This window comes from Geospiza fortis, unplaced genomic scaffold (assembly GCF_000277835.1).
Source record: "Geospiza fortis unplaced genomic scaffold, GeoFor_1.0 scaffold98, whole genome shotgun sequence".
NCBI lineage: Eukaryota > Metazoa > Chordata > Aves > Passeriformes > Thraupidae > Geospiza > Geospiza fortis.
In genome coordinates, this window is record NW_005054306.1 from 4583709 (window position 1) to 4597837 (window position 14129).

Genomic DNA, 14129 nt, shown 5'->3' on the forward strand with positions numbered 1-14129 from the left:
TTCCAGCAGCAAGACTTTAAGAATCAGATGTCACCCTACCTGACCTCAATTAAGTCTGGCTGAATCAGTTGGATGGGATCAAGCAGGGTGTGAAAATCTGTATTCTAGCAGTGGGCAGAGAAAAGAAGGCCAGTTGGAAATTTCAGTGTGAAGCTGGTTCAGTATGAAGAGGAGAATTTAAAGTGTGAATGCGTGTATGTGTTCCTGCATGTGCTGGGGAAAGTTGGCTTGGCAAGGGAGACAGAGGAGAGCTTTGTGTTCAGTGCTTCCTCTGACACAGCTCAGCCTGTTCCCTATCTCCCAGTTTCACTTCTGAATGTGCAGGAACATGCGGTGGCTCCTTGTTCCCACCATCTTCATCATCCCTTATACTCAACAGGTAAGTTCATTAAAAAGAAGAAAAAGATTTTCCCTTTCCTCACCTTGTCCCGGTTAAAAGTTTTTATTTGCCTTATGACAAGTTAAATTTCAGAGAAGTGAATTCCTCATAAAGAATAAGGAGCCATTCTCTACTCCTGAGTAAATTTCATTTGCATCTTATTTACTGCATTAGTCATGTTTTGGTAATTTTTTTTTCTCTCTGTACATTATTATGACTTGGTGGGAAGAAAAAAGTGTTAGGGAAGCTTAAATTGTCACTGACCTTGCCTCTTTTTTTCTTTCTTTCTTTTTTTTTTTTAATATAAGCAAAAATTACTATCTGATGCAGTAAGAAAGTAAACATCTTATCCATGCTCATATTCCATATATTCATGTATACGTGTGTTCGCAAACATGTATATATATACATGCAGCAATCTGACTTCAGGCTAGTTTTACAAACAAGAAAAGCACCTGGGCTGTGTTATACTTTTTCTCTTACGAGACAATTTTAAGTGATAGCTTTTTCTAAAGGTGTTTGTGTCAAAGGCGAATTTCATTACTTATTTACCTAATTTTGAAAATTGACTTTACGCGTATAGAGTGTATTTTTCCTTTACAATTAAGATGAATGTCAACAGAATTTTCAAATGGCTGTCTCCCTCCCCTTTCTGCCTTTTCAAAGCCAGACTAAGATAACCAAACATTAGTGATAATACATTGCCTATTTTGCTATTTGCTTATTTATGCCATACTGACCTTGTTCAATCTTTAAAACATGGGAAAACAAACAACACATGAAGGGTTCTTACACAATGGTCTCATTTTGTGATCTGCCCTTAGGATCAGGAAAAGTATGCAAGGGGCTTGTGTGATGTGAATAGCTTTGGTATAGAAACCTGGGGAAGCACAAATTAGAAAAATATTTGACCTGTAAACTGTACAAACAAACTTTACATTTTCATTGTAACTTAATAGATATGTGAAGATTTTTCATGTCAGCTGAAGTTCTCAGTCATTCCACAGTTAAAACTGTCAGATATTCACCTGATGGTATTTTTCTTACTTTGTAAGGACTTTTTTGTCTCCCACCTTTCAGCAGACATCTCTCCCTAAAAAAAGGAGAAAACTCCACTAAGTAGAAGTCTGTAGGTTTAAAGCATGTTTCAATTTGTAATACAAATTAAATGTATTGGTTGAAGCTCATAAGATTACTTCCTGCTACACATACACATTTTGAAACATGATATCTGATTCAAGCCACATAACCTCATATTGCTGGCATATGGCCAAATTCCTGATGATAATAATAATAAAAATAATAATAATATTCTGCTTCTAAAGAAAGAAGCAGCAAGTAACTGTTTCCTAAAGCAAATGTATTTAGCATTAACCACTGCTAAATGTACAGGAACACTTGCTTGTCTTGTTTCCAGAACAATTCTTTAAGAACCTTTATATTCCAATGCACATGTTCATCAAGTTAACATTATGGTTTATAGGAAAGGCACAGCTGCCTTAAAAAGTATACTTGAGTTAATTGTTTCTATATTATTGCTGAATTTATGTAGAAAGGATTAGAAGAAATCCTTTAACAAATGACACATTTATGAAACTATCTTCTTCATACTGCATGGAATACCCCATGACATTGTTTAACATCCATCTACTATATGAATTGCTTATGTAAATTATTATCTGGCTTAAAAATCATTCAGCCAAAGGAACTTGAAAGCTACTATTTTGGAGCTTCATTAGTTGCTGCAAATTAAGATATCATAAATATAGTTGTAAATGACCATGAAAAATGGAAATTAGGGGTAGAAAAAAGGCTTTTAAAAGGTCATTTACTACTGCATTCAATTAAGCCAGCTTAATTATGCTGCAAGAGCTTTCCTGGGCTATGACATATGAAATGCTGAATTCTGCAGATACTTCCTGTTTGGAAATCAAGCAGCAAGGAACCCCAGCTGAATGACCCCTTTCCCTCAGCATCTCTGCTGGAGGTGATTTTTACACCAGCAGATCCTTGCAGTTTGGAGAAACAGACAGAAACTGATAGGCTTCACATGCTCAGAAAAAAAAATAGGCTATATGTTCTGGGCTTTATTTTTTGCAAGCTTGATGGTGATACTGGCACCTGATGAAGGGCTTGGTCTTCTTTCCCTTTTTGCTCTTTGGGCAGTCAGAGCTGTGTGATGAGAGTGGCTTCCAGGCCCTGTGTTGTATAGTGGCCAAGTGCTGTGCATGTCCCCACTTAACTACAGAACCAGTCATCCACGGAGAATAACTATACCACAATCTGCATTTCTGCTGAAATCAGCAGCATGAAAAGATTTAATGCTAAGATCTAAACTGCTAGGTTTTAGTTGTAGTTCTTAAAAAAATGCAGATAGACTATCTCAAATAGATCCTTTCACACTGTGCTAACTTAATCTGCCCTCATACCTCAGAAAAATAAGCCCATCAGGAATTAGTTTGTCCTTTCTTTACTTGGAAAAAAAAAGAAGAAAAAAATAAAGAAGAAAAAAAAAGAAAAAAGAGAAAAACACATGAATTCTAAGACAGAATGTGTAAACCAGTAAATTCTGGCTAGATCTTGCCTTCCTGCTGCAGATACAAATCTCTTTAATGAGATGTGTTTTTGCTCTGTAAGCTCTGGATTCAATGAAGGCTTAGTCATGCAAATAAATGCACTCTTAGAAAGTGACCTATTAAACTCAGTGCCTCCTTTACTAGGATTATTTTTTTGCATCTAGCACAAGAGCATTTGTAGATATTATAACGCTCCTTCCCAAGCATCTACTCAAATTTTGGAGCAAAAGTAACATTCAAAAGAGGGGTCTTGCCATCAGAACTGGCACACAGGACTGTGGCTGGCTATAAAACACTGCGAGGAATCAAAAGCTAATTAATTTGATAGAAGGTTTCTAGGAAGAAATATTTAGAATAAAACCACCATCTACTTTAAAATACTTTTTAAAAAACTTTTGTTTTGTTCTATAGAAGGCAAAGGAAAGACCAGTGAATTGTGTTTTGTACAAGCAGTAGGCCAGGCTCACTGGTGGAACATTTCAGTGTATGACTGATAAAAGTGGTCCTCTGCCTTCTACCTAAACCTCATAGCCTCTCTCCCTTTTTGATATTGAGAAACCGATGAAAATGGTCCTCTGCTTCTACATAAACCTCATAGCTTCTCTCCCTTTTTGATATTGAGAAACTGATGAAAATGGTCCTCTGCCTTCTACATAAACCTCATAGCCTCTCTCACTTTTTGATCTTGTGGAATGAGAAATGTTGCACATTTTCATGCAACTTTCAGTTTTTTTCATCTTGACTTCATTTTATGCTATTCCAGCTACACATACTGCATTCAGTGCTCAAAATAGCCCACTCTGTGTAAGTTTTTCCACAGCCCACCAGAGCAGCCTGGAGATAAACCTTCAGAAACTGGTGAAGTCCAGCGCAAGGAGGTTTGCCGCTGGCCGTGCCACTGCCCGCCAGTGCCAGACTGCACCCCTGGGGTCAGCCTGGTGAAGGATGGCTGTGGCTGCTGTAAGGTCTGTGCCAAGCAGGCAGGTGAACCCTGCAATGAAGCAGATGTCTGTGATCCCCACAAAGGGCTCTACTGTGACTACTCGGAAGACGAGCCTAGGTATGAAACAGGCGTGTGTGCATGTAAGTTGCTCCTTCATGTTCCCTTCTTGAAATCCAAGAGGGCGGGGACCACCAGGTGAATGGTTTTGGAGGAAAACTCTGCTTGCAGGTGCTGCACAGCTCTGTGCTAAAGAATTTATCCTAATTTAGTCCTCCAACTGCTCGGTCAAAGAATCTGAGAGTAGGGCTGGGACTGTATTTCAACTTACCTGCATTAGTGAAACCAGGTCATTGCGCACAAGCCTGTTATTGGCAGACATATCGATGTCCAATTTACAAAGCTGTGGATGTCATAAAGACTGACCACATTTTAGCACCCTGTTTAGCAAGACCCATGTGCTCTTCCCATGTTAGTAACTGCTGTTCACCATTTTCAGATCTGGTAGCTGTAGGATGTGAGCTCAATGGAGTTTATTACACCAACGGGCAGACCTTTCAGCCCAACCGGCTTTATAAGTGCCTGTGTGTCAGTGGTACAATCGGATGTACCCCTGCATTCACACCAAGATTAGCAGGAAGCCCCTGCGCCAGGGTCCCAGGCAGAAAGAAGCCAGGACAATCCATCTGTGGCAGGGGACAGCACAAGCAACTTCAATCAACCAACTACAGACTGATGTCAGGTGAGCCTAACTACTCTGGTAAACTTTTCTGCACATGAGCTTTTCTGCATTTAGTGTCCCTGGCTCCAGCAGCCAGGCAGACAGCCCACTGGCACTTGCCCAATTCTTGCTCAAGGCTTTTGCAAGAGTGACTGTTGTGCCCCACTTACCCCTCTTACTCTCAGGTCACAGACTCATTTCTCTAAACCTAATAAATGTGAAAAGCAGAAAGGCTTTTGGCTTCTGTCACCAGGGAATTGGCCAAAGCATCTTTCTGCAGAGGTTTGCTGCTCATCAGATCAGCCCAATTAGGGATGCTGCTGGTCAGCCATTTTGCAGCCTGGGAATTGCCCCACTTTTCCCTGCTTTGTGGTGTCAGCCACACACAAAGCTTGGCTTTCACACACATATATTAACACAACACAGGTCTCTTCTTTCAATAGAAAGCAGAAAATTATAAAAATTGCCTTAGTGGCTTTCCTGCATTCACAAATTTTGGTCACTGCAAGAACAATACCTGCCCCAGTTCTTTATTCAGTCTGATCAAAAGCATTCATCAGCTTGTCCATGCAACTCTGCCAGGGTCAGTGGATATTCCCTTTAACTCCATTCTTGCTCTGCTGCTAACACTAGTTCTCTTTTGCACTCTAAGGCAGCACCATTGCCAGAAGCAGCTTTGCCAGCCCTTCCCTGGCCACAGCTGCTATGCTTGTGCCATCTCCTTCCCTGTGCATGTGCAACCTTCCATGGTGAAAGTCATCTTTGTTACAGCTAATGCAGGTACCAGAAAGCAGAGCCATTAATTTGGTGGCAGATGGAATCACCATCATGGATCAATAAAATAAAAGGATTGCAATGCTTATCAGAAAAACTTTATCAAAGGCTGCTGAGTAGATGCACATCAATCAATTTGCAGGCAAATAAACCTGCTTACAAAACCTGAAGTCCAGTTTGGACAACTTCTCACATGTAAGCAGTGGTCACATAAGTAAGCCAAATTAAAAAAAAAAAAAAAAATCATCCTTACTTCAAATTATGATTCTGGAATTCGGATCAGCTGCACAGCATAGCCTTGAGAGCAGACACCCAGCTGGCAAAGCACACTTTCTGTTGGGCTCAGTTCAGGGACCCAACACCCTGTCCCTGTGGTGGCTGTACGATGCTGCTCTTTAGGAGCCTTCTGAAGAAAAACACCAGGAAATTTTTTTTCCAAGTAAAGTCTTCTCCCTCCCAGTCCAGCAGAATTATCTTGTCAACTTGTCCATAAATTCCATGGATGCTCAATGGGCTAATATGTATTTTGAAAAGTCCCTTTTCTGTTAGAGTGGATAGTAAGTGCTAAGTTTCATTTTACTCCTCTTGCTTTGTTTTCTGGCTTTCTATTCAATTTGATTTACCAAATTCAGATACAGAGATGTAACTAGGTCATACTTTAAAAAATGTAACAAGTATAAACAACCATTTAACTTCCTTTTATTTGTTGCAGATCTGTGACAGGCTTTTAAAATGCTTACTTCAATGAAATCTTTAAATTGCTGTCTACTTTCTAAGTAGACAGCAGTTCTGGTAATTCCAGGTAATTCTGCATGTGCTCTTATATAAATGCACAGATTCCACACAGATTTTCTGTAGAACTTTTCCATGGCAATTTTGTTTCATTTTTAAGTATACTCCACCCAATCCAGCCCTCGGGCTTTTTAGTGGTATCTAAAAGTGATTGGATAATTTTATTCCTCAATACAAAACCTAAAGTCTTATCAATATCTACAAAGACATAAATATTAATGTTCTTAGCAGCCTTTATAAACTATGCTTGGCCTAAAATAAAAGAAAAATCTGGACATTTCATAAGAATTCCACAATTAGCTCTTTTCACACAACATTTCCATCACATGAAACTGGAAGGTCATATAATACATGCAATTTCATAGTCCTTGGTAGAATCTGAGTATCCAGTATCACCATAGTGTAACTGCAGCTCAGCTGACTTTTGTATAAATGTTATTTATGTCTCATTTTTAGGTTTACCTACAGAAGTATCTTCATGAACAGAAATCAAATTCTTATCCTTGTATTTTCAATTCATCCTTTTGGGGCTGCATAAATAAAATATTGCTGTCTTAGCTTACAGAAGCTTACCACTAGTTTTGAAGAAAAAGTGCCTCATACAGGCAACTCCCTGGACACCCTGTTCCAGGACCTGCGGCATAGGCATATCCAGCAGAGTGACCAACGACAACAGAAAATGTGAAATGAAGAAAGAAAAGAGATTATGCTTCATCCAGCCTTGTTTGACCAATATGTTGAAGAAAATAAAGGTATTTTCTAGCATAAAATTAGTTCCTAATAGAAAATGAAAATATTGGAACTAATGGAAAAATGGATGCATTAGCAAGTACTAATAAAACATTAACTTTTTTCTTTTTTATGGGTTTTAAAATAACTCTTCTATGTTTTCTACCATTAATGTTCATGTTTCAATAGCAAACTACAGATGTGCAATTTCAAACAAAAGAACGCAATGTCCTGAAATATAAGTGCTGATAATGCTGTCCTGATGCACAGTCACTCTGAAAGTATCTCCTGTTTGTTGACTGACAAAGGAAAAAGCAGGCAGCTTTCAGATTGAGTAACTTCCAAGATATTTTTAAGTAAATGTTGCAACTTTTTCTTACATGATCTGCAATTAATGTCCAGGGTTTTCTTTGTTTTAATATTAAAGATTCCAAAGGGAAAAACATGCCAACCAACTTTCCAGCTTCCAACAGCAGAGAAGCTAGTTTTTTCCGGATGCTCAACTACTCAAAGATATAAACTAACTTTCTGCGGAGTGTGCTTGGACAAGAGGTGCTGCATTCCTAACAAGTCCAAAATGATCACTGTACAGTTTGAGTGTCCCAACGAAGGTTTCTTCAGGTGGAAGATGATGTGGATAACATCGTGTGTGTGCCAGAGGATTTGCAGTGCTCCAGGAGATATATTTTCCCAACTCAAACTCCTATGACAAATTACACCATTGACTGTAACACATGGAGTGCAACAGCACATTCACACCCTGAAGAGTGAGCATAACTCCGTGCCACAGCAGTGTTTATAATGAAACTACAGAAGTGAATATTCACTCATTTATTAAATAGTACCTGTAAAACACCAGAGGGCATATTTTTAAATGTAACTGTTTTTACATGGGGAGATACATTCCTGAGGATGTATCCAACATTAGCAGTGCTCAAACAAGAACTCTTGGTGACTGTGAAAGGTACAGCAAGAGGGCTTCATACCCCAGTGTAACAAGCTTTTGCCTACAAATACAAATAGATGCTCCAACCTCTTGGGAAAAAAATTGCCCTGTAATACTTCATCTATCATTCTTCATTCTTAAATTAACATTTTCTGCTATACATCTGAAATAGTAAAACACATCAATGCTGAAACATTGAAACAGAAGTTGTCAACTTCAATCTCAGACTGCTTTTTGCAACAGACAGTCTTTCTCTAGTGTTATGGATACAAACACTGGATGTGCAAAGGAACAAATAAGTGGGCAACTGCAGATAATAGATGCAAGACTTAAGAAAATTTATAGTTTTAGAACATTTTCTCAAAAATGCTCTCAACAAATGTTATCACAATACTTTATTGGATACTTCTGGGCCTACACATTCAAAATTGTGCTTACTTACATGTCCACTCCAACTGTACTAGAAGGACTTCAAATTTCAAGAAATCAATCCATTCTGATCTGTAACAGCTCACTGGCAAGCAACTGGAAATAGCTGTACATTCTATTTTGTAAAAATTCTCACTATAATATAAAAAGCTGCTTGATACCCCGATAATTATAAATATTAAAACATCTATTTTACTTGCATTCTTTCAAGGCTATAAGCATTTTTCTCCAAATGGTATTAACTTCATCATAAGTGCATGTTTTGCTCAGAGGTATTCTGTATTATCTCATTATCAAGTGCAACTCAGCATTCATTAATATGAATCATTAAAATATTAATTAATATTCCAAGCATAATACTTGAAACAAAATTTATTTTTTAAAATTTTCTGTTATTGCTGATTTTGGTATTAATTGAGAATCCTCTAATATAGTTAACTACAACACAGGAGCAGAAATACCAAAATGAGGAACATAGCTTAGAGCATTCTGAAATGTCTACTGCAAAGTGTAAGAAAGCAATTTCATTAGAGACTTGCTTTCATCTTTGAAAAGACTACATGGGCTTTTCTTCTCTTTGCAGTTGCTTGTTAAAAACTAAATCTAGCAATGGTGATCCTTCCTTGATGCAAGACCAACCTTTAGTTTACTGGAAGTTGAAAGTCTGAGAAAATAATTACATTTTTGGCTGCTATATGCAACCTCTCCTCCTATTCTTCACAGCATATTGTGTGTCAATTTACTCCACAGTTAGGATTACTGTCCTTACTGATACCAGCCACAATTAGGTGCCTTCAAATCTTTCTCACAGGCATGGCTCCCCACTTAATGATCACTCTTGAGGAAAGGATGCTGTTGTCCTGGTTCTACTTTGGAATTACAATAGCCAGGCATGCTGAAAGTCATGCTGGTTAACTGAAGTGGCTGGATGTTTAGGAAAAGTGCTTTTTTGTTGTTATTGTTTTTAAAATCAGTTCTTCCTTCTTTAAACAGCTATCTTCAGTCTTGAAGGATCTATTCTAGGCCCACCTTTTGTAGCATCCAATTCATTGTACTCTTCTATTAGGTCAGACAAAGAGGATATAGCTTCTGAAAAACAGCTTTGCTCCATCCCATCTATTTGCAGATAATGGTGAAGGTGAGCCTAAGAGGATAAAAAAAAAAATCAGTGTTATCCTTTTCTTGGTATTTGATTGCTTTGGCTCAGTAAATACCAGTTAGCCTGTACTGAAGGGGGGGGAAGTGCAAGCAGTGTTGAAATGGCACTTAGAGATTTATATGACATTCCTTGTTTAAACACTCGGCAAGTTTGGTAACAATCCCCTAGTGAATCACAGTCGATATTACCGACTTCTTAAAACCCATCTTTTCATATTGCATTCTTGGGTACGCCAGACCAACTGTGGATTGGGTTTACATGGTAGGGTTTTGGCAGCAAGGGGAGTGCAGGGCTGCAGGGGTGGCTTTTGTGAAAAGATAACAGGAGCTGCCCCCATGCTGAACAGAAGCATCCCAGCCAGCTCCACTATGGACCTGCCACTAGCCACAGCCGAGCCCACTAGTGATGCTGGTAATGCCTCTGTGACAGCTGGGGGGTAAAAATGCTGCACAACAGTTGTGACAGAAGACTCAAGAAAATGTGAGAGAAACAGCCCTGCAGACACTAAGATCAGCAAAAAAGGAACAGAATTCTGAGGCTGGGAAGAAGGCAGTGGAATGGGGGTGAAGGCGTTTTCAGTTTTTTTTTTTAGTTCTTGCCATCCAACTCTACTATTACTGGCAATAAATTAGTTTAATTTTCCAAATGCCAAGTCTGTTTAGCCCATGACAATAACTGGTGGTTGTTCTCCCTGTCTTTATCTTGACCCACAAGTTTTTCACTGTACTTTTCTCCTGTCCTGCTGAGGAAGTGAAGTGAGAGAAAGCTTGGTGGACTACAAGGTTTAGATTAGATATTTAGAAGAAATTCTTTACTGTGCACTGGAACAGGTTGCCCAAAGAACCCGTGGATGCTCCATCCCTGCAAGTCTTCTTGGCCAGGTTGGATGGGGCTTTGAGTCACCTGGTCACACAAATAAAACCCTTGGGCTGTTAATTATAAACAGTCTCTTCACAACACTAAGATCTGGGTTTCAATAATACAAGATGCTAATGATTAGTGACTATGGATGTTATAACGATAAGAGTTGCACCTTTTTCTTGTAGAGCTTCATAAATCTGTCTTTGAGTTCAATGAAAGTCGGTTTTACACAGGTGTTGTTTGCTAAAGCCAGAAGGGAATGGGAATGACCCACAGGAGGTACTGAACACAAACCAGTTTTCCAGCCCTCTTGATTCCAGGAGACGAAGTGCAGAGAAGGCTTCAACCTGTGATACAAAAATTTAATTAACTAAGGAATATAAAGAACACAAAGGCTAACAACTAACAGTTTCAACTAGCAGTCTGAAAGATTAACATTTAAGCACCCAGGATTAAGGAGGACAGTTATAACTATCACTGTGAATAAGATATTTTAGACTTCAGACTAAACCACTGCGTCTCTATGTTAAATTTAATTTGCAAAAATCAATTGTGTTTTGTTAATTTAATGCATCAAGATCTGAAAAGTGAAGTTACAAGTACCTGGTTTCTATAAAAGGGACTGGAAGCACTCTGAGATTTAGTAAAGGGGCAGATTAATACTTTGTGAGGGTAATCAGTCTACCTGTAGTTTTGAAATAAGTAAAATACTTTAGATTCCCAGAAATATTCCCCATGCACCCCGTCTGCCTATAAATTCCATTTTGCCTGCCTTTCCTGTTACATCTATGCAGCTCAATACTGTTAAAGAAAATGGGTGCTAACACAACACAGAGTTGTTAAAATAAAGATTATTTCCTACCTATGTGAAAGTAACTTATGTGTTTCTGCTCAGCAAAAACAAACTTCTACTACAGAACTCATTACTCCAACATCCTTTGCTGTTGGGAGACCCCTGAAAGAGTTTTTTTTGCAATTTTGAGGAAGACAGGAGCAGCATCTCCCTTTATTTGAAAATCCAGGAATGATGTTTTTTCACTCATTACATAAGTTAATTATGTTTTCTTCCCTTCTAAAATTAAGAAAAGGAAGTTGGAGTAAACTGATTTGGTATTGAAACTGTTCAAATGAAAAGCTGGAATGCTCTGGACAACTGCCAATTTCTGTACAAATCCATCCCATGACTACTCTGTGTGGTATTACAAACCTTTCAATATTTCTGCGAAGGTCTGAAACCTGCACATTTCCTCGAACAAGAAGTGCACAGGCCAGGTAGAGGCTGTGCTTTGGATCTGCTTGAATTAGTTGATGATCTCTGCTAAACGCATCTGAGAACATCTGATCCAACCTGGGTGAAAAGAAAACAGTTATCTACTCTTACTAAAGTAGGATACAAAGGTTCTTCAGAATGCCCACCTTCAGTGTTTAAAAGTTCATAAAATCCTGGATAAAGGTACATTTAACCCAGGACCATAAATAATAGGAAAGATTCAAACCTTTATATGTACGTATGTTGGTAATAGAGTTTTTAAAAACACACTAGATCCATTTTTTCCTCAACCACAAATTACAAGCCACTGTTGAATCAGAGAAGTTGCCTTCATAAAGGCAATTTGAGGCCAATGGTTACAAAGTCTTAAAATTATGTAAAAGGATTTAACTACTTGGGGTTCTGGTTATGTGGCAATTTGAGTGAACAATCTCACTGGGAAGGATCTGACAAGGGATATCAAAGTGCTGACCCATACAGAACTGATTATCTGCATGTTACACTTCATTATTAAAAAGGATCAATGAGTCATAGAACTGTATTAATTTTGATTAATGATTTGGGAAAAGACAGGCTATATCTACTTGCCTAGTCTACTTATTGTAATTTTATCACACATGACTGCTTTAAAAGATGACACTGCAGATCATATTCTTTCTCTCTTCACTTCCTTAACCAAGTTTTTCACTGTACTGTGGGATACCAAAGATGGTGTTCTGTGGACTCACAACATCTAAGTTTTCTTTCCACTTGTTCCAAATACTGTACATTTATAATCTCTATTTCTTTTTTTCTTATATCATCTCTGCCACAATCTGCCTATTACAAAAAAATAAAGGGGACAAAAATATTACTGTTCCCACTTCATTCTGAAACATCTTTGAGCACTTCCTCATAGTCAGCTACCTTCCCCCTAGCCCTGTATCATATCATCAAGGTATGTTCTCAACAGATCTGACTGTCGCAACTTGGAAAATAAGTGTGGTCCTGCCCTCTTCTCCACTCTGCATACTTCCATCACTTACCCTTAGCTGTCTCTACCACTATTTGTCTCTATCTCACTCTTGCTGACTGAACATAATCCACCAAACCCAGTAAAATCTATTTTAACTGGTAATTTTTCTGCTATGTCAATGGGATAAATATCTCACAAAATCTGACACATCAGCTTATCATTACAAGATGTTAAATAGGCTCACTGCCCTCACTGCATCTCCAGACTGAATTAAGATAAATACTGAAGTAATTCCCCAAAGAGTCTAGTTAATCCCTTGTTTGTCTTTAGAGTATTTTGTCAGTCCAGTGCAAGCTGTTACTCAAAAAAACTTGTGGTGTGGGTTCTAAGTAATACATTTTCCCAACAGAAACACTTCCAGCAGAGATCAAAAGCATGTCAAGTTTACTGGCTCAACCATTACATAGAAAGGGGACAGCAGATGTTCCATAAATCAGCAGGACTAATTTGAAAATGTGGCAGATATACAAGTTTCAGAATTTCCACCCTTAGTTTTGCTACAGAATAGAATTTTAAAATGAAAACTATGGAAAAATCAGAAATTAAGCTTTAAATGTGAAACTCCAATAATATTTTTTCTTACCTTCTAGAAGGAACATTAACATCTGCCAGTGTATACAGAGGAGTCAAGCTTGAAACCAAATAATGAAGTCGAGGAAATGGAACCAAATTCATGCTGATTTCATTAAGATCCATGTTTAGGGAACCTTCAAATCTAGCAGAGCTGAAAAATTAACAAATTGCTATGAAACTGATACAAACGAAGTACATCACTTCTATAAGGTAAAATTCCATGAAATCTATTTTCCAGCTGTTCTGTACAATAAAACTATAAAACAACACGGCATTCAAGCAAGTGTTCAAGTATAATTACAAAACTTTCACATCTGGCAATAACAGTGCTATGTCTTACTTATACTTCTCATTAAAGAAAAGTAAGTTACCAAGAGTGATTCCTTGTTCCCCAACTGGAGTCTTTAGCATTGATTTATTATCATTAATAATGTTTAATACCACTAAATACTGGTTAATTAATACCAGATGGTTAATACCAGTTAATTATTACCACTTTTACTAAACAGGCTATAGTAAAATACATGTGACTTAGCATTCCTGACAAGCTGTTTAAAAGAAAAACAGGCCAACCAGAAGTATAAAGCATATTTCTGGCAGCAATAAACAGTTTATGAGCACAAATGATCTGACAATATTTACAAAATAATGCCTAGAAAGGCAAACCTCTGTGGGTTCCATTAGGCATTTGTAAAAGACAATTTCCTTCTGCCTATAAATTTACCTCAGGTTTAAGATTATCATGGCTAAAGCAGCACCACTACAATCTGAATACTTCCAAGTACTTTAGCATTTAGTAACCAGTTCTTATAAAGAGAAGACTCATATTGTAATATGAGTAATTAATGTAATTAATATTACTCAAGTTGATGCAGGCCTGCATATTTACAGCACCCACCACCTCCAGCAATCCTACTTTGTTACAGAGGAATAACCTGTAACTTTACCTTTTCAGGTTCAGTCGC

The 14129-nt window shown here is 38.0% G+C and overlaps 2 protein-coding genes across 2 annotated transcripts in view; one reads left to right on the plus strand and one right to left on the minus strand.

The window, feature by feature from the left end:
* The first annotated feature begins 269 nt into the window (after positions 1–269).
* On the plus strand, positions 270–7651 carry CCN6 (cellular communication network factor 6). The gene is made up of 5 exons (XM_031066686.1): positions 270–379; positions 3765–4038; positions 4395–4637; positions 6741–6934; positions 7339–7651. Exons 1-5 carry the CDS (start codon positions 317–319, stop codon positions 7618–7620), a joined length of 1056 nt encoding a protein of 351 aa, XP_030922546.1. The 5' UTR covers positions 270–316; the 3' UTR covers positions 7621–7651.
* A 76-nt stretch (positions 7652–7727) lies between these two features.
* Positions 7728–14129, minus strand: part of TUBE1 (tubulin epsilon 1) — a 14882-nt gene continuing 8480 nt past the window's right edge. Inside the window, exons 9-13 of the mRNA XM_005418432.2 lie at positions 13889–13913; positions 13175–13315; positions 11514–11654; positions 10479–10653; positions 7728–9430 (exon numbers count right to left, since the gene is read on the minus strand). Coding sequence (XP_005418489.1) covers positions 9272–9430; positions 10479–10653; positions 11514–11654; positions 13175–13315; positions 13889–13913 — 641 coding nt within the window. The 3' untranslated portion in view covers positions 7728–9271. The remainder of the gene's footprint in view (positions 9431–10478; positions 10654–11513; positions 11655–13174; positions 13316–13888; positions 13914–14129) is intronic.

Coding starts and splice junctions, on each gene's coding strand:
- CCN6 (XM_031066686.1), top strand. CDS start 317: ATGTGCAGGAACATGCGGTGGCTCCTTGTTCCCACCATCTTCATCATC. Junction 380..3,764: donor TCATCCCTTATACTCAACAG/GTAAGTTCATTA, acceptor ACTCTGTGTAAG/TTTTTCCACAGCCCACCAGA. Junction 4,039..4,394: donor TGAAACAGGCGTGTGTGCAT/GTAAGTTGCTCC, acceptor CACCATTTTCAG/ATCTGGTAGCTGTAGGATGT.